The 21,275-nt window shown below is 45.5% G+C and overlaps 1 protein-coding gene across 1 annotated transcript in view; it reads left to right on the top strand.

Moving 5' to 3' along the window:
• The window catches only part of CCDC183 (coiled-coil domain containing 183), a 309,578-nt gene that overhangs the window by 219,862 nt on the left and 68,441 nt on the right, over positions 1–21,275 (top strand). Inside the window, exons 11-12 of the mRNA XM_078640859.1 lie at positions 5,070–5,235; positions 11,202–11,345. Coding sequence (XP_078496985.1) covers positions 5,070–5,235; positions 11,202–11,345 — 310 coding nt within the window. The remainder of the gene's footprint in view (positions 1–5,069; positions 5,236–11,201; positions 11,346–21,275) is intronic.

Raw genomic sequence — 21,275 nt, 5'->3', positions numbered from 1 at the left:
ACACATAGGGACGCACACATCCCCAGACACAGATGCTTTCACATACACAGGCACGCACACACACACACTGATGCACACACACACAAATGCGCACACATGCACAGGCACAACACTGAGCTTTGATGCTCGCTACAGAGATGTTTTCCAATTACTGAAAACTGGTTGAATACTCATTACAATCAACAAGTAGAAACCCTTAGTGCACAATTTGCATCGCAGCTGGGATTCCGTCTTGGATGCAAATTTCTTTTGCAGCACATCGGGATGTCGTGCGCCTAAGATGGAACGGAGAAGGGGGTCGTCAGTGGGCAGCCCTGCGCCTGAGTGAGAGAGTGTTACCCGTTCTGTGTCCGGGCTGTCGAAAGGAGCACTGCGAGAGAGCATGTTTAAGTGTCTTTTGCATGCCGTTCTTGATTTACATGTAACAGTTTAATCAACAACGCCCTTACTGTTTTCAGGGACAGTTAAATGTAATCCAATTGGCTATTTCCCAAAAAAAACACTGAGCTTTGATGTTCGTTACAGAGATGTTTTCCAAATGCAATACACAGCCTGGCGGCCGTGAAAGTGAAAGTACGGCCAGCCGGCCGTGAATAATTAGGGGAGGAGAAATGCCTGAGGCAGAGCGCACGCTGGGGGAAGCTGTGGGAGGGAAGCAGATGGCTTTGAAGTGCACGCGCTTTTTTCACGGGCACTGCATGAAATCGCCAGTTTGGTTAAGCTCTGGATAAGCCCCTATATTTCTCGCCAGCAAAGCGCAAGCGCATTAGCAGGCGAGATCTAAAAAGGTATGAGGTGGAACACATTGATGAGCTGGAACGCTGACTGCAAGCCATGGAAGCAACGCATTGTGGACATCCTAACCCGCAGACTCTTCGGCAACTTGAAGTGCTGTGAACGGAATACCGGGAATTGGCTCAGAGGTGACGTGGAGTCAGCTGCCACCCATCACCATCTCTATGACACTGGTGATAAGGTGGCAAACTGCTGGTGTGGCTCTGCAAAAAAAGAGGCAGAGACACGCTGGGTGGGGACCATAACGGTTCCTACGTGAGAGTCCTATTTGATGGTACCCAAATATTGGCGCATTTGCTCTCGAGAGCTGACCAAATCCAGGAGTTTCTTGCAACAGTGACACCCCCTGTTCTCTCTGCAGAGGACCACAATGATCTAGAGGGGGGCATAAACATCTCAGAGGTACAGGAGCTATTGTGAAGCCTAAACCTGGAAAGACCCCGGGACCTAATGATCTACCAACTGAGTTTTTCATAAAATATGCTGGCACGCTAGGTCCTCATCTTTTGAACTTGTTTCACGAGGCGAGGTAGCTGGGGGCGCTGCCACAGATTTACAATTTGCAACTATAACCGCAATATACAAAGAGGGCAAACCTAGGACCAGCTGTGACTCATATCGCCTGATTTCACTTTTAAACATGGAGGCCAAGGTGTTGGCAATGATCCTGGTGACTAGTTTGTTAAACCTTATGGCCCCACTGATACATGGCGACCAATCAGGCTTCATGCCAGACGGATCCACTTGCCTTAACTTGCGACGATTGCACAACTGGCTGGTAGAAGTCTGGGGTAAAGAGGCTGAGAAAGCTTTTGATGGTATTCGTTGGCCCTATCTCCAGAAAACACTGATTAACTTTGGTTTTGGTCCTACGTATAGGCAGTGGGTGGCATTACTGTATCAAACCGTGACAGCCATGGTAAGAGTGAATGTGGTCCTCTTGCAGAAGTTCCCAATTGAGTGGGGGGGGGGGTGCAGCAGTGATGCCACTTATCCCCTATCCTTTTTTCTCTCACATTGGAACCATTGGCAAGCATGATCCACACTCAGCCTGCTACATGGGATTCCAGGACTCTGAATCCAGCCAGCAGGAAGAAAAAATCTAGCTCTACGTGGACGATATCCTTTTTTGTATTACAGAGTCTCATGCCATGATCCTGGTAATTTTCTAAGTAATATATTTGTGTGGTGGCTACTTGGGATACAAAAATAATTGGGGGAAATCTTTGCTATTTCAACCTTATGGCAGCTTTGACGCCACCTTGCCAGGTCAACTATGGGTAAAAACCGTGAGTGTTAAGTATCGGGTATTCATGTCACTCCTGACAGAGACCTATGTCTAGTTGCAAACCTTGGGAAGGTGTATGCTACCTTTTGTGGAGATGCTGAGCATTGGCATGGGCTGCCCCAGACTATAAAGGGGAGGGCTGCCATCTTCAAGATATTTACTTTCCCTAGTTGCTATATAGCCTCGAAAATACATATTATATTATCACGAAGGATACGTTCAACAAAATTGATAGAGAGGTGAGGATGTTGCTGTGGAGTGGAAGGCACCCTTGGGTGGCGCTGCGGATGCTCCAGTGGAACTTTTAAAATGGGAGCATATCCCTTTCGGATATTCAGGCCTAAAATTGGGCAGTACATCTAATACCCATTAATGATTGGATGTTTGTACCACGGGACCACCCAACTTACATGTTGAAAAGTGCCTGAATGCAGCCCGCCCCTCATTGCGCTATATCTATGAAGGGTCTGGTTCAGATAGGTTACTACCGGTGACACAGGTGACATTGAGAGTGTGGCAACGAGCCTCCAAGACTATGAGCTGGGCTACTAGGGTTACCAGGAAAACACCACTGTGGGAAAGGGACATGATGAGAGAATTTAGGAATTTATTTGGGTTCGAGCCCTGGGACTTGATAGGTAGCTCCAAAATAGGTGGCGTTCTGGAAGAAGGGGACCTAATGCCCTTCCCTTCCCTGAGGCGGGAATATCACCTTCATCTAAACCAATACTTAAAATGTGTGCAGTTCCATCACGCCTGGCTGGCTGAGAGGGTTGGCGTGGTCGACATACCTGAATACACTCTGCTTGAGGGCAGGTTGCTTATGGAGGAGCTAGGGAGTAAGGATATCTCATACACTTATAAAACTATTAACAATAATGTTCTTGGCACATTAGGGACACTACCAGAGAGGTGGGTTACTGATATTGGGCAGATTGATGACACAGATTGGGTGGTTGGCCTTGATCCATCCCGGAGAAGTAGCAATAAAGTCGAGGCTCCGTCTGATACAATTTAAGGTCCTACATAAGGACTATTATGACCGAGCCAGGCTGCATAGGATGGGGAGGGCGGCAACACTAGATTGTTTGAGATGTATGGGAGTCAAAGGCGACTTCCTCCACACATTTTGGAGTTGCCCCTTCATCCAGACATATTGGACCGAAAATGTACAAGAACTTCATGCTATCCTAGAGATCTATGTCTCAGTTGACCTGAAATTTGTTCTCTTGGTAATACGATAGAGATGGATGTCCTGAGGACCTGAGGATTTTGTAATCCAGCCGTGGTGGGTAGTGGGAGTAGCTGCCAAACAGTGACATGGGGAAGGGGAAGGGCAGGGTGGGGGGTAGTAAACTATGGGTTACGGAGGTTTACAGGTAAGTAAACAAATAAATAAATAAAATTAATTTTGTTGCGTGCACTGCCTCGCATTTGGGGATGCAGTGCGTGCAACGAAATTCGTTTTATTTATTTACTTATCTGTAAACCTTCGTAATCCATAGTTTACTACCCCCCACCCTGCCTCTCCCCCTCCCCACGTCACCGCCCGGCAGCTACTCCCACTACCGACCGTGGCTGTTGTAATCTGTGTTTGACTGTAGTAAAGAGAGATATGGCCAAGTATTGCAGAGTGTGGGATGTCCCCACTGTTTGCTAATGGAAGGTGGGTTTGGGCTTGAAAATGTCTGCTGAGCAATTCACATATAAGTGATGGGGTTGTCCCCACAAATTTAGCAAAGTATGGGGACCTTGGTGGCATTGCTACAGCTTGGGGTCCGAGACGGATGAGGTTGGTAACTTGTTACTGGGAACTACGGATGCTGTGTCCGGGGTGTCTGGATAGGATAGCACTTACAGTTAAATGCGCCTTGATGCTTGGTTTGCCTTGCTGCAGGACACTCTGTGTTGTGGATATTATTGGGATTGTTGTCACTGGAGAATTTTCTCTCTTTTCTGATGTTTTATTACCTTTGATGTGTTGGACCTTGCACGCTCATTACTTTAAAGTCTGTATCCTTTGGAAACATAGCTGTGGATGCTCTATGATGTTTGATTATGTTGTTGTTTCAAAACCAAATAAAGATATATCTTTTCAAAAGATATGGTGTTAGCTTCTAGTACACACCAACGTGCAAAGTTCATACAAGCCGGTCTAGTGCTGATATTTCTTGTGCAATTAAAAGCAGTGGCGGCTGTTATGGGGCGGTGGTTTGGGGGGGGTCCAAAAAAAAGAAAAAAGAAGAAATCACTTACCTGCTGGCTACCACCTCTCCTCTGTCCTCTTTGGTCGACACAGGAAACAGGAAGCACACAGGCTCCCAGACTCCCCTAGGCCAATCACGGCGATGGTGTCATCATTATGACAGCAGCGTTGTGATTAGTCCGAGCGGCCTGGTTTGGCGCTCAGACAGGGAGTGGGAGGCTGTGCATGTTTTCCGCCCAGCTGTGCAATACAATCTCAAGATGGGCAGCAAAATTGTCATGCACACTTAGAAAGTGGACACTATTCCTCCCCCTGCTCTGTGGGCAGCCCAGCCCCACCCCTAAACAGAGCCAGTATTGATTTTCTTTGTTATAATAACATGGTGTTATTTTCATTTTCATTTTCCATTGGGGCGACACTTCTTCGCCTTTCCAAACATGTATCACGTTAATTGACTGGTGATATGTTCTAGCAGTATAAGGTTAGTGAACTACACCTAGGTAACTCCACTGTATTCCATGCATGGCATTTTCTTGCTGTTATCGTGGCTAACAAGTTGAAAGACTCTGCACAGTTCTCCTGCATCAGAACTGGCATGGTCTGCACTCAGCCACAACTAATCATCATCGTAAAGTGTGATACACAGTCAATGCTGGCGAAATAGGAATAAGAACCAAATGAAGTAACCTTTAGAAAGAAAAAAACAAAGTGGGGCGACTTGATAACACTTTCGCAAGTAGTTCTGCTTATTCAAAGGGACTGGAATATTCTATCTTGCAGCTTTGACGCGTTGGACGTGGAACTCAGAAACAACTTGAAGCTGGAGGAGGAAAGACTACTGCAAATGAAGCAAAACTTGTTCCACAACCAGGAGTTGTTTCTGACCATCAAGAACGGCATTGACAATCTCTATGTCAAACTGTATGGGATCTCCCCCCCTAGGAAGGTACGTGCATGTTATCAGCGCTTAATTTGTGAAAGAATATGTGCTGAGGGATGTATGACGTTACAACGCATACTTTTACAACGCCTACATTTACAACGCATTTTTTACACCGCAACATCCATTACAACGCACACCATTACAACGAATACTTTAAAACTACCTTTACAAGGCATTCCACTACAACGCATAGTACATTTACAACGCATACCATTACAACGCATTACACTACATTGCATATAAGGTAAGTGTTGGATAGTGTAGGGGTTAAAATTACTATTCTAACTCCAGGGGGTGCAACAGTAGGGTAAGTGTTGGATAGTGTAGGGGTTAAAATTACTATTCTAACTCCAGGGGGTGCAACAGTAGGGTAAGTGTTGGATGGTAAGTTATGCGTTGTAATGGTATGCGTTGTAATGACTGCGTTGTAATGGTATGTGTTGTAGTGGTGTGCGTTGTAGTGTCATGCGTTGTAATGACTGCGTTGTAAATGCATGCGTTGTAATGGATTTTGCGTTGTAAAAGTTTCGTTGTAATGGTAGTGCGTTGTAAAAATTGCGTTGTAAACGTTGTATACCGTGCTGAGGCCCATAGTTTTGTTCTAAATCCCGATGTCCTCGCTGCTGGCTGTCGGGGTACCAAATACCAAGGTTGTGCAGCCTTGATTCCACCTCATGCCTCTTCAATCCATTACCAGCCTTTCCCTGCCTCTTTATCTCAGTCCTGCTGGTTCTTCTCATCCCTACGTCCTCATATGTGTCTGTTTTCCGTCTTTATTTTTGCCATTCTTTTCTACTTTTGTGTTTTTCTCTTTCTTACTAAATGGTCAAAGTCGGATAATGAAAAATAAGCGCTGGTCTGCAAAACTGAGTGCTAGTGCGCCCCACTTCTAACCATCGGCTCAAATTAAGCACAGATGTTATTTGCTCTCCTACAGTGCAGCACTGAGGTATACAATGTCAGTCCGAGGGGGGCTAATCCATGCCAGATGTTCAGGTTATACTTATGACATATAGTTACATACAATAATCATACATCAGTTAAATAATTGATCTGAGATGATCTGACCCACTTGGACCTCTGTATACCAGCAGTGGAGCATGATCTATTGTTATTATTATTCAGTCCTTTTATAGCGCGTGGCTACCCAGCAGTGTTTCCAGCGCTTTGAGAACAGGTAGATCAGCCTAGGAGGAGCTAAACGAGCCAAGTTTTCAGTTCCTTGCAAAAGATGGAAAGGGAAGCACAGCATCTTAAGGACTCTGGGAGGGTGTTCCATTGCCTAGGACTGAGAAAGGAGGAGGAGCGTCCGCCCATGTGGGCGTATTTGACTTTCGGAACTGTGAATAAAAATGTACTGCTTGAGCGCAGGGTGCGAGCAGGGTAATATGGAGACATGAGTTTTTGCAAGTACCGTGGTCATGAGCTGGAGCGGATCGTGTGCATGAAACAAATTCTTTGAATTCCATACGCTTGTTAACTGGAAGCCAGTGGAGTTGGCGAAGAAGCCTAGATGTTGAGGAATTTTTGGGAAGGCCGAACAGAATTCTGGCAGCAGAATTCTGGACCACCTGCAGGCGTCTTAAAGTAGCCTTGCCTGTCCCCATGTATAAGACATTGTCATGATCAAGTCTAGATAATATCATTGCCTGGAAGACTGTTCTTTGCGCAGAAAAGGGAGTAGCCTCAGGATCTTCCCCGGCCATTTCATAGTAGCAAAGCATGCAGAGGCAACTTTGGATGCTTGCGGCTTCATAGACAAGGTGGAGTCAAGCCAGATGCCAAGGTTCTTCACTTTTTTGGTGGGAATCGGTGGTGTTCCCAGTGCAGCCAACAATGTGAGGCCCCCAGATTAGAGGGTTCTTTCTCAGTACCATCACTTCGATCTTGTAGCCGTTTATTTTCAGGGAGTTGGTGTTCATCCGGGTGGAGACAAGGACGAGGTAGGAGTTGAGATCCGCCAAGTTGACTTCCTGCCCAGGCGACAAAGAGAAGATGGTCTGGGTGTCATCTGCATACGAGAACAGGGTTAGCCCACAGCTTTCGACCAGGTCCATCAAATAGGCGGACATAGATTTTAAAAAGTCGAACAAACCTTAGGCACACACTACATACAAAATATATATCAAAGGATTTTCACAGTTTAGTGTTCATCAAGCTTGTATTCTTAAGTAATTCCAATTTCCACACAAGTTATAGTCATCCAAATCTTAGACTCCAGAGATCTTTATTTGTAGATCATTTTCAGTGTTCAAGTAGCCAACAAGTGTTTGGTCAGAGTTAGCGACTTCATCAGGACTGTAGTTATCTTTGAGGATAAAAGTAAGCACAGCCGTGCTTGAATAAGGTCAGTATGCCACCCCGATAAGTTTCCTCGTCGTGCTAATATTTTACCAATTTTAGAGAATCATTAACAGTAGATTCAGGTAAGAATCTGGTGTATTTCATTTCAGTATTAAGCTCCCAGTAGGTAAAGTGGTCAATAGACGCCAGATCCGTGTACGGCCCCTCTACAGCACTTCTTGTAGCATGACCAATCGAAGGAGGAAAGCCATGCCAACGCCGTGCCTTGAAGGCCCAGTTCGATCAGTCTTTCTACGAGAATAGCATGGGACACAGTGTTGCAAGCCGCGCTGAGATCTAATAGGATCTGAGCTGCTGTACCTGCCGAGTCCATGAGTCGTCTTATATGTTCTGCGACTCCTAGAAGGATGGCTTTGGTGCTGTGCCCTGCTCGGAAACCAGACTTGGAGGGGGATGAAGGTCGCCCTGGGTTTCCACAGATGAGGTAAGCTGAGCATGTACATGTTTTTCTAGTTTTTGGGAAAAAAGGAGTAACAGGGAGATAGGTCTAAAATTGGACCAATTGGCTGGGTCCAAGTGTTTTTTTTTTTAGCAAAGGGAGCACCATTGCATGTTCCCAGGCCTGAGGTAGCTGAGTTTCGTGTAGGGAGGACTTCAGGAGTTCTAACACCGGCTGCATGGATTGTTGGCCTAGGATGCTTAATTTAGCTGTGGGGAATGGGTCACGCAGTGACCCTGATTTGATATATATATATAACAGTAGGTCGATCAGAGTGGGGTGGTCCAACGGCAGCAGGGACTGCAGTCTTATAGGCACCTCGATTGTCCCTGCGGAGTTTGTATCCCTAGTTGGGGTTAGAGTTATACTTTAGATTAATATTATCAACTCTGGTGGTGGCCAAAGTGGACTGAATATCTGTTACCTTTTTGATAAAGAAGTCAGCAAGCTCCTGGCATTGAGTTTGAGACAGTGAGGGGGAGGGAGACATATGGCTAGGGCGTGATAGATCTTGGACTACTTAAAAAAGTGTTTCGGGGCAGTTTTGGGCTTGGGAGAAACGAAGCACATGCATTCCTGTAGTGCAAGTGGTACTGACTCAGGGATGTTTTGTATTTGAGTCACTGTCATATGGCTTCCTCCAAGCCCCTTTTAGTTGCTTACAGAATTTATTTTATGTCTGTAAGGACTCGTTAAACCAGGGAGCAGGAGGGTGATGCCGGAGCAAGGATCTCAGCTTAGCTGGTAGCATTGTGTTTAGTGAGACTCGGTGTCAGTTGTCGATTCAAGGTTGGTCTAGCTCAACCTTCTGCACTAACTGAGGTAAAGCGCTTAGCAAACAAGCACTGAAAGTGGGAGTTTCAAATTTGACCCAATTTTTGATCACGACCGTGAGCCTGGCTAACGTCGAAGACGATGTGGAAAGAGAAGGTATGGAGAAGGGTAGCACAAAGTGATCAGACCACAATAGCGGAATATGGAGGTCTGTTATAAGGCCTGGGATGTTGGTAAAAATAAGATCTAACAGGTGACCTGCTTTATGAGTGGGAGACAGATCAATTAAGTTAAGGTTCATGGCACCAAGTTCCTCAATGAAAGTTTGACTGAGAATAAAGGTGGCATCCTCTAGGTGCATATTGAGGTCTCCAAGTAGGATGAAATTGGTGCTTTTTAGTATATGGGGGGAGATTGCATCCAGGATAGTGGAGCACTAATTACCTGTGTAGGCGGTAAATTAGAGTGACAGAAATCGTACATTTGGGTGTAAGTTGGAGAGAGAAGAGCAAGTATTTGCATGCCAAGAAAGGCGGTCCCTTTTAAGGATACAATCTAGTTTTGCATCATGTTGTATTTCGGCCATTAATACAGATAAATAGATTACAACTCTGTCTAAGGGTTTCAAATACAAGGGTTGATATCCATGGTTTCCTAGGGAGAAGTATGTTGTAATGCAATGGAGAGTTTGAACATGTTTATTAAGTATATCCTTAAAGGGAGATAACCGCTAGTCAACTGCTGAAAATGGAATTGGAATACTTATGTAGTTTCCATAACATTGTAAAAGTAGGGACGCTATGACATTTTAGTAGAATGCCACTCACTACACTTTCATTCAGCAATGAACACATTACGATATAAAAAAAAAAAATCTACAAACTATGAATATCACTTAAGGAACACAAGACGAGACATGCATTGTAATGTGGAAACTAAGGGCCCGATGTAGGTCACCAAATACCGGTCGGTAACGGCCGAATTCGGCCGTTACCGACCGGTATTTGGTGATTGAGATGTAGGGGCCATTATTTTACATAATTGGTAAATTTACCGAATCGGTAAATGTACCGATTCTGTAAAATACCGAATCGGTAATTGTACCGATTTGCTAAATTCCAGATGTAGGTAGCACTGTTTACAGTGCTACAGGCCTTCAGAATTCGGTATTTTATCACCCAATACAATTGGGTGGTAAAATACCGAATTCAGGTGTACATGCACATCTGTGCATGTACACCTGTGCCGTGTGACACACAGACATGCCCTTAGGCCACATGGCACACAAGCCGGGAATTGGGGTGCTACAGGGTGTCAAAGTGACACCCCGTTCACCATTGCAGGATTCGGTATTTACCGATTCGGTATTTCCCATTGATTCCTATGGGCTTCAAGAATTACCTACATCTGCCCCCTTCCTATTTACCTACTCTTAAATACCGAATCGCTATGATTCGGTATTTAGGAGTAGGTAAATAGGAATTACCTACATTGGGCCCTATTTATTTTAAATTATATTTATTTTACTGTAGTTTAAATTTAAAAATAGATTCCAAAATAAATGTAGTCGTTTTTCATCTCTGTATATAACTTTTTATTTATATGTATCTTTGCTTATGAATGTCCTATTTTAAAACACCTACTTACAATAGCATCACATGAAAAGTGGCAAGAACTCTTTTCCTTGTCCTTGTGTTGTACCTCTTCTGTGTATTAAATAATAAAATCATACTCCTGTTCATGCTTTTGCTTGTTCTTTGTGAGAAAAAAGTCCCTGCAGCGACCACTTCTATTCCTATTCTTTGGCTTTTACAGCTATTGCCTGTTATATATTAGTTGTGTGTACACTAGTAAGGGGATCTGATGTTATGCAGTGTGTACAAATGGTACTAGACCTTTGCCGTGCCACTCCTAAGTGTAATAGTCAAGCTTCTCTGCTATTGCCTTCAGTGTATCTGATATGTATATGTGTGAGAGAAACACAGGATGCTTGTCGTCATTGTGTCTGTGTGTGTGTGTGTGCGCGTATGTGTGATCTGTGTGAGGGAAGCCTTATATTCTGCTTGATGCTCTGAGTTTGGCCTTCGCACAATGTGTGAGGGAAGGTTTCCTTTCTGTGGGCATTCTGTACTGGTATTTGCATAATGCTTTCTAGCACTACTGTTGTCGTGCCTACACCAAATTTATGTCTAGGGGAAGCATTTGTGAGAAAACACTGCACCTTACACTGTTGTTGCTTGTGTTGTAACTCTTGCTGCTTGAGGGCGCCTTTCACTGCAGCTACCTAGACCTTTGTTACTCTTAGCATGAGAGGCACTTGATGGCCTTAGTAGTAGACTGTAGAATCACTGAAATGTTCATATCCTATTTGTTTATATCCTCTTGCTCAAAGGATTCAGAAACCCCTGAAGGACGACAGAAGACCCCGAAGGAGTCCTACAAGAAGCTTGATATCTGCCAAGCGAAGTTACTCTATCTACTGGAAACGGAGTCCGGCTTCCTGCAGGAGGGGTGGCTGAAAGATGAACGAGCTGAGGTAGGATGATGCATGTTATAGTCCCCAAGTATCCTCAGATGAGATCAGGGCTTATGTATACCAATAAGGGGACTCATTAGAAGGGGAATAAAGCGTTACAGAGCAAAGGAAAGCTCATTATTATACAATAAGTTAAACACTTTGAAGGAAAGCAGATCAGGGTCTGAGTAATTAATGCACTGACCTGCAGACCAAGTTTAAAATGCAGTTCCATGCTAATATTCAATGTAAAAGTTCAACAAATCACCGCCGTTTTCAATGTCTTTGTTACTCAGCATCAGCTTGAAAAAAAGATTTTCTCACAATGTAGGCCCACCTCATTCACAAAACACCAATTTTAAAGTGCAAAACTGTACCCTCAAAAGAAGCCCCTGTACAATATGTTGGCAGTATCTCTTCATCCAAATCGTCATTAGCACAATCAAATGCTGTTCAGCATCCAGAGACACCAGGATTGAGCCCACCTCTCCTTCGCTTAGTGATTCGATTGGATCTACCACCCTGCAAACACTATCACTTGTCAGCCCTCCCAGTACTCCACCTGATCTTTTTAGTAGAAAGGCCAACTGGCCCAAATGATGTGGTGGTGGCAGCATACAACGTTTTGTGAATTAATAGCCTGGAACACAATGTCTGTGTCAGAGAGGAGTGCAACCTACCGACCCTACTTGGCAAACCTTTTTCCGCTTAAATGTGAGATCCAGAAACTTGGACTGACATCTTTTTTTTTCTTTTTTTTTGTACACAAATGTTGTTATATCACAATAGGACAAATAAACCAGCCCACAGGGCGTCATGGCAAAACATAATGTGCATCTCGATATTCAATGCTTTTGAACACAATAAATACAGGATGAACCCTCAGTGTCTGTTGCATTCCACCTGTTGAGGAAATAAGGGTCTGCAGATCCTAACCCTGTGCCCTCCCCCATCTCTGTATACTGCAGTGTGCGCCAGTGAACTCCATCAGCCTAAATCCCACCTAATAACCCTGTGCAAATAACACCCAACAAACACCCTCCCCTCTCCCTCCCCACCCCCCAGGCATGCCGCTGATTCATGAACACATCTGCACTTGAGCATTGGTCGGTCCAACAATGCATCGTGGGGTCTATGCCCCAGATCTCCGGCTAGTGATGCAATGGGGGGGAAATGTTTACCATGTCAGCCTTTCCCAGCAAGGGGACTCCCTCAGAACAACAAGGTAAACCCCTTATTATATGTCTCTTATAAGTGGAAATTCAGATATATGAACAACATTTTACTGTATGCGGCTGAACCGGAATCCTCAATACATAGAGTCTGCACGTTTATGGGTTGTATGGCACAAATCCAGGTTTCATGTTTAACTGAAACAAAAAAATTCCACTTCTAAATTGGTAATTAGTGGTCGGTACCGATTCCCGACTGCCCTTATCAAAGCATGGGAAATTAATTCAAGTACCTCAGCATCACAATTGCAAGAAACAATGAGGGATTCTGTGAAGAAAATGTAAACAGTTTACTCTGTAGCTTTAAAGAGAGCCGACACCACTGAAAATAACTCCTGTTCTCCCACCTTGAACCAGGAGCACTATTTTAGATGGTAATAATCCTGACATTCTTTTACGTCCTGCAAAATACCCATTTCTTGGCCTATAAAGCACCACTCTGCCAAACACGCACTTCCTCTGCCCCATTTAGACAGGAAAAAATGACTGCATTTCAGTTGGCGTAACCATTGGCCCAATGTTCCATTAACCACAGGACTTCCAGGTCATATTGGCGGTTACCCTGTACCATTTAGGGAGGAATGACCATCACTAGATTACCCTACACAGAACCATAATGTGAGACACAGGGTTCTGGTTAAGGAAATTGCTCATTGTCCCCCATATGCTGAGGGAAAATTCCCTGCACATCAGACCGTACTTACATATTTTGTGTGTCACATGTTCACTGTGCAAGGTAAGTATGTGTGCTGGGACCAATGCGATCCATTTTGGACAGGCCTTGACTTCGCATGATGCAAGATTAAGGGTGGATACAGCTTCCACAGACAGTAGAAGGGTATTTCCATGTTGCTTTGTCTTACTTTGTATCCTCTCCTCTTCTACTCTAGTGCAGCACCACCAGCAGGCCACAGGATGTAAATGTCGCCTTGAATTTGATTCCAAAATACATTCATAGTTTTGCTTTATTGCATCATCACTCATTTAGGTTGTAACACATTTCTTTTTTTGGTACATGTTTCATGATTTAAAGTAGGTCTAGGGAAATATTAAAATGTTTAATGCAAAAAACAGGGTCTGTTTTAAATTAGTTTGCATGATTACGGGTTGGATAGAGCAAACCAGAGTGAAGATAAAATTATATTGTAAAGCAACTTTTTTCTTGTTTGGCAGCTCCTTTTGTGCTTCCTACTCTACTGTAGCATAATGTGTACATTGTCACATATATAGCCATATCATATGATACTATACAATGATAGACCATACTATACAATACCATACTATACAATGACAGGTCATACCATATCATATCATACTATATCATGAAAAGCCATAACATACCATACTATAGTATACAATGTCACACCATACCATACTATATTATACAATGATAACTTAAACCATATCATGACAGACCACATCATACTGTACAAAGACAGACCATACTATACCGTACCATGTCATACTATACAGTGAAAGGCCTTGTTATTATCATACCATGTGACAATTTAGAATGACAGACCATATCATGCTTTACAATGACAGGCCATACCATGCCATGCCATGCAATAACAGACCATGCATTTCTATTCCATACAATGACAGGCCATACCATTCTATCATGCACAATGATAAGCTATACAGTACCATAACAGGGGGACGGAGTTGTGCGACTTTGTAATGACGTCGACTCCAGTTGTAACGTCAGCGAAGTCCTTTAAGTCCCCTCTGGAGGTCAGACGTCAGTTTCTTCTTTTCCGTGCTTCAATGCCAATCAGGAGAAGCAGTTCCTCAAGGCGTTTTCTGGCCTACTTCGACATTTTTTCTTGGTTGGAACAGTGTGCCTTTTTTCCTCATGTCGTCAGACTTTAAGCCTTGTGGGTGTTCTGCGAGACAGATGTCTGCTACGGACTCTCATGCCATTTGCATGTGATGTTTAGGAGAACACCACGACTCAAAAGATTGCCGCTCCTGTCAGAAGTTAAAGCCGAAGGCACTAAAGGAATACCAAATGAAACTCCTGGCTGCCCAGCTGACGCATTCCTCAGAGACTTTTCATTGACCTTGATCTCCTTCTCCTTCGACGGTCCATTCACCGGCCGTTCCAGGAGACATTCCCGGGGTTGTCACTCCTCATTGACGTCCCAAGGTAAGTGCAGGCGGTTGAAGTCGCAGCATCCCCGACTTCGCTGCTGAGAGACTCCGTCTCTCATTGTTCCTCCCGTTCGCCGGTTGAGGGGGCCGTACAAGACTCAGCTCTGCGCCTCCCCATCTATCTGGGAGCATGAGCGTTCGTGATCCAAATCAGAGAGTATTATAACTCTCTGCATCTTATCTTTGGGTCTTCACCTTCCCCTAGAGCACCGTCGGGCCCCATGGAGATTAGAGGGGCGATGCCCTCGGTGTCAGTTGGGCCCTCTGCGTCATTGGGTTGACGCCGGTCAGCGTTGGCCAACTCTGCTTCTGTACCAGTGCACAGCCCTTCAAAGTTTCCTCCTATGGCGGCTATCCTCAATCAACTGGCTCTGGCAACGGAGTGGGTGGTGCTGATGGAAGCAATTTCTTCTTCTCCTCTTGATGTCGAGACGTCTCCTTCTCGGCATCCGTCCACGTCGAGTGCGGAGTCCATGGAGCCATCTGAGGGGAATGTTGTCTTTCTGCTTCCCTCTCATGTTGATACTTCTGAGGGTCATCTTTTAGGAGATGATACGAAGGAGTTGGGCTTTTGCAGCCAATATCTGAGGCTGTTTCACATCTTATGAAGGAGAATTGGCTGTCTGCTCTAGGGGAGGCTAGTGGGTTAGAGTCTTCCCCAGCTCCGGGAATTCTTTCCCCTCCTAGCCTTGCTAGTGAGGCGAGTTCCTCTTTCGTGGACATTTTAAGGAGAGTGGCTATTGTTTTGGAGTTAACTCTTCCTTCAGTATAAAAGTCTATTGAGCCCTTGATTGATGTCCTCTGTCAAGGTTAGACAGGGATGGAGTCTGTTCTCCCATATAGTGAGGCCCTGTATTCAATTTTGTTGGGTACTTGGGCTAAACCTGATCCAGGGGGAACCTCACTAACATGCGACTCAAGTAGCTAGTCACCGATCCAACCCATGCAGCGGGACACACGCTTGGCCTCATCTTCTCCGCCAGGGGAAACATCACCTACAGCGACACCACCGAACTCCTCTGGGCTGACCACCACTGCGTGCACTTAGCCTTCACCATGCCCAACATACACCACCGTCCTCACCGCTCACCCCGATGTAGCTGGAACAAGGTCACCGAAGAACATCTCACCGCCTTCCGCAGCACTACCACACCGCAGACATCAGCAGATGCTAACACCACAGCACACAACCTCCACTGATGGATCTCCAATTGCATCAAAACTCTGGCACCCCTCAAGAAAGCCCCCGGCAAGCAACACTCCAAGAAAGCAAGCTGGTTCACTCCACCCGCCCTCCACAAGACCAGGCACACCTGTAGATGTCTCAAGAAGAGATGGAGGAACAACAACACCCCGGAAACCCACGCAATCTTCAAAACCTCCATCAACACACATCACCTCCTCCTCAAAACCACAAAGGACATAGCCCTCCTAGACAGCCAATGCACACAACAGCAAAGAACTCTTTGCCTTCGTAATGGAGACCACAGACGCCCCACCCTCCCGAGACATCTGCAACAAACTCAGCACGTTCTTCCACCACAAGATCAGGCAGATCTATGACAGCTTCGACACCCAAGATCCTTCCACCACTCCCGACATTACAGCATGCAAACACGCCACACCCCAACAGATCCTACTCAATTTGACTCCGCTCACCACAGACATACTCAAGACCATAAGCAGCGTCCACTTTGGAGCCTCCTCGGACCCTTTAACGTATCACATCTTGCATAGAGCAGCTATCTCCATCACCCTCCAGCTTTGCTGTACCATCAACTGCACCATGGAGACCTCCACTTTCCCAGACGACTGAAAAGACGCCAAGATCAACCCCCTGCTGAAGAAGCCATACTCCGACAGACCTCAAGAACTTCAGACCCATCTCCCTGCTCCCCTTCCCAGCCAAGGTCATTGAGAAGGCCATCAACAGAGTTCATCGAAGGGAACCACATCCTGGATATCCCCCAATCCAGGTTCCGAAGCAACCACAGCACCAAGACAACACACCTCGTCACCACTGACGATATACCTCCTCGACCAAGGCAACACCGCAGCCCTTATCCTACTGGGCCTCTTGGCTGCATTCGACACCATCTCCCACGCACCCTAATCACAAGAATCCATGATGCTAGCATCCGGGACAAGGTCCTGGACTGGATCTACTGCTTCCTTACCAGCCGAACACTGTGAGTCAGACTACCTCCATTCCTCTAAGACCCTTCAGAGATCAGCTGCGGAGTGGCCCAGAGCTCCTCCCTGAGTCCCAGCCTCTTCAATGTCTACAGCACCCCCCTTGCTGCCATCGTCAGGAACCACAAACTCAACACCGTCTTTTACACCGACGATACCCAGCTGATCCTCTCCCTCACCAACGAAACCCCAGCCGCCAGAATCACTTTCCACAACGAGATGAAGGCTGTTGCCACCTGGATGAAAGATAGCTGCCACAACTCAACTTCGACATGACTGAAGTACTCATCCTGGGGCCCACCCCTTCTGCCTGGGACGACTCCTGGTGGTCTGCTGCATTGGGAACCCCTCTATCCCTATGTTGTTTAGTGTTCATACTGGACTCCTGCCTCACAATGAACTGCCAAATCTACGCTGTACCCTCATCTTGCTTCCACACGCTCTGCCTGCTTCGAAAGACATTCAGATGGATCCCCACAGAATCCAGAAAGAAGTCCACTCACAAGCTCCTTCCTAGAAGACTTGACTACGGCAACGCACTCTACACTGGCATCACCCAGAAACCCACCAGGAAACTACAGGACGTTCAAAACACCTCAGTCAATCTGGTCCTCAATATCCCCCGCTGCAGCCACATCACAAAACACCTTTGAGAATTCTACTGGCTTCCAGTCAACAAAAGAAGCCCTTCAAGCTCCTCACACATGCCTACAAAGCTCTCCATGACACAGGACCTCCATATCTGAACCACTGCCTCTTATTCCACGTAGCCGCCAGACACCTTCACTCTGCCCATCTGGCCCTGGCCACCTTCCCACGGATCCACAAGACAAAAACTGGAGGAATATCCTTCTCCCACCTCGCCGCCAAGACCTGAAACACCCTCCCTCTTCACCCTGGGCAATCACAGTCGCTGACCCAATTCAGGAAGGATCTCAAGACCTGGCTATTCGACTTAACCCCTGTGCCTAGACGGATTAAAGCTAATCACCCAAGTCCTCATACTTGCCTCGGCGTTTGCCATTGACCCTTTAGATTTATTCTGTTGCATATCTTGTCATAAATAACTGAACTGTTCCTTTACTATCCTTAACCTTTTGCCCTAGTGACCCCATCTCAGATTATAGTTTCTTGTTTGCCTTACCAATTTCTGATGCGATAGAATGCACTTCCAAAGATATTTTGTTTTCGTTGTCGGTGTTCGGTATGTTTGGATTTGGAGTTTTCGAAGACCAACAAGAACTGATCTTGCGCACATTCCCAGAGTGGTGTGCTAATTTTTGTACCTACCTCATGCACATTATGGGAGTCCCTAATGGTGGGTAGCATGCCACCAGTCGTGGTTCCACATGGATTTTAGAGAGTGGCAGTGTATGCAGCTGTCTTCCTGGCATGGAGGAAAAAAGGCTGTTTTTTAACCACTTTGTTGCTTGGCACCTTGCTCACGGAATAATAAGTGGAATCCAAAAGCAATGATCATCCCTAACTTAGCAATGCAGGCACCTCCAGCATGAGAGCTACAAAGGGCAATCCAAGTGCCACTGGGTCAGAAATATGAATCTAGCTCGTTAGTGCTTGTGTTGGGACACGGGAAAACACTCAGGGCCAGATGTCATCAAAGGGGATCAGTTATTATGTAGAGAAGAGAGCACCAAGGGATTTCTGTTTAGCCTCCTCCTCAAAGTCTTGCTCTCTGAGCGTGAAGCATGCAATTCTACATTTCTCCAACCTTCAGAGGGGAAACACCAGGCCTTACTTTTACTCTCAGGGGCAACATGAAGCAGCTCAGCACCAAGAAATGGTATGCCAAGAGGCTTTGTGCCCTAGATGTGGTGGAACATTCATTAAAGTATCAGTGGGCAGCTAGTACCATCTTCTGTGTTGGGCACAGGCCTTTGCTGTGAGCTGACATCTGTCCCACTGAGACGGATCAGAACCTCCAGGAGGAACAGAAGGATCTCACCTTACTGGTTCAGCAGCCTTCATCAAGATGTATTCTAAGGCCTATATCCACGCAGTGTGGCTATATGATGTTACATCGCATTCTGTTGTAACGCATGCCTTTACCGCGCATGCTTTACAACACGAATGCCATTACAACGCAAACCTTTACCACACATATTTTCTCAATGAATTTATCTTTACCACATATGCCTTTACAACGAAATTCGTTATGAAGGCATGCATGGTAAAAGCATATACGTAGTAAAAGAAATGTGTAGTTAAGTCTACACATTGTACCAACGCATGTGTTGTAGTGCTTGCATTGTAATCGCATGCGTGGAAACAGCTACATTGTATTAACTCCTTCCCACCTAGTGTGGGTCGGTGGATGCATGCCAAGTCAGGGCCCGATGGTGTAGTGGCCAAGGGGGTGAGGTGACAGACCCAGGGTGTGCTGCAGGCAAAAATCATGTTCCCCAGCTGCCCCAGATGACACCCATCAACAAAATCTTTGTAATTCTACTACCCGTTATAGCCTTTAGCCTTATGGCGCTTGAGCTCAAGAACTTGTCTCCATCGTGGTGGGGGCTCACCAGAGGTCCCACAGGTTTTTGGATTTGTACCAGAATCTATGGTCATGACAATCTTTGAGAACACAAAGATGGGACTTAGAAAAGGTTCAAGGCATAAACCTCTTTGATGACATGGAGTATCCATTGGTCGTGAGTTATACATGTCTATTGATGAAGAAAGGACAAAGCCGTCATCTTCACTAGGAATGTATGCTCAAATGTATTTAAAGGAGCCTTTTGCTATTTCCACAAGAGTGCAGCCTAACTTCTTTAAGAATTCCTGGTTTGTGGCAGATGAAAAAGCAACTCCTATTTCTGGATCAAAATCTATGCTTCTTATTTTATCACTGATTAACTTTAGATTGCTGCTTGGATTCAGATGTGAAGCCCCCAGCAGAGGAGTGGAATCGTGAGAAAACACAATATACTTGAGTATACAATAATGGAGGCTTAATGAACACAGTAATCTCAAGTAGTATTTGAATGATATCATGCTCCACATGGTTAGCCATTGGGAAATGCAGACAGTATCAGGAGACCCTTTCCAAGTTCGGGAGCACTAGAGGCAAAACCGGCAGGAGCAGAGTGATGCATTGGTTCCACCTCCTGTGGTCAAGCTGCAAAAGTGGCCGCTCTCTTAAAATGTACAAAAACAATATTCTGAGACCTCTCTAGGTTGATGTTTCTGGAGTACAGCATTAGGAAAATTTGGTTGGATGCATGATCGACTACATCCATTAAACATAGTATTACTGTATCCTGCATATTTTGATTAGTAGAGAACAACATATCTTGGTCCTGTAGGGCAATGTCCCTCTGTCCTGTTGTGCCTCCTATGCCTGATGCAGGTACTACTAACTGCAAATATCTCTGTCCTTTGGCCAATTGTTTAATCCTTTTATCCATGGCTATTGGTTGAGTCTTCATAACATGGGACTGTATCCCACATCTGATACTACTGTAACAGGATAGTAACTACAGATGGAAATGTATGAGGTTAAACCCAATTTATTTCAGTATATACCTCCACTATGATTGTTTTTTTCCTGGGTTTAGAGCTGCACAGTCTAGGTCCCAGCATTTCCTTTGTTCTGGTTTTCTCAGTTTTGTAGTTTCATTTGGGATTGCTGTTGGCCGTGTTCTCAATATTCCCTGGGCCCGCAGGAGAATTTGCTGCTGTCCCCTCAAAATAAACAAACCGGACTGGTTGTTTCTCTTTAACACATTCCCACGTTCCCTTGACTTCTTCCCTAGGACTGAGTGGGGGTGGGGTGGGGGGGTCTCACTGTTTCCCAGCTCCTCCTATGTTCCTGTATAGTGTGGAATGGTACCCTAATGCTCAAGAACACCAAAATCCCAATAGTGTTATTGTTTCCCCACCAGTGACTTGTTTGTACAACAACGTTTTGAAAAGGTTTGCTGAAGTCACTTCCCGCCTGTTGGACCATGGCCGCAGGGAATTCAGCACCACCTCCTATGAGTTTCTGGATTCTGAGTCTCCCGCTGTGCCCATAGGGCCTGAAGAACCCTAGCCTCCTGGTTGATAGTCTGGTCTATGCATTTTCTCTGCCCTTTTTCTCACGCTTAACTCCCTGGTCCCTTTAGTTAGCTTAGCTCTGCTTTTCGCTATACTTCGTCCCCACCGCCAATCCTCTTGTTCGTCCTACTTTGTTGTTCTTCTGGTTCTTGCTCCTTCTCCATTGGCCTCTCTTGTTCACCTTACTAGCTCATTCTGTTTGAGTTCTCAGCACAATTCGACCAAAAGCAACCCCCTTACCTCTTCCGGGTTGTCCTTTTCACAATGTCAAAGTTACTGGTCGTGACTTTCTTGTTTCAGTTTCCCATATTCACCAGCT

This window comes from Lissotriton helveticus, chromosome 5_1 (assembly GCF_964261635.1).
Source record: "Lissotriton helveticus chromosome 5_1, aLisHel1.1, whole genome shotgun sequence".
Classification (NCBI taxonomy): domain Eukaryota; kingdom Metazoa; phylum Chordata; class Amphibia; order Caudata; family Salamandridae; genus Lissotriton; species Lissotriton helveticus.
Note: the sequence above shows the minus strand (reverse complement) of the source record. Positions and strands in the feature narration are given on the sequence as shown.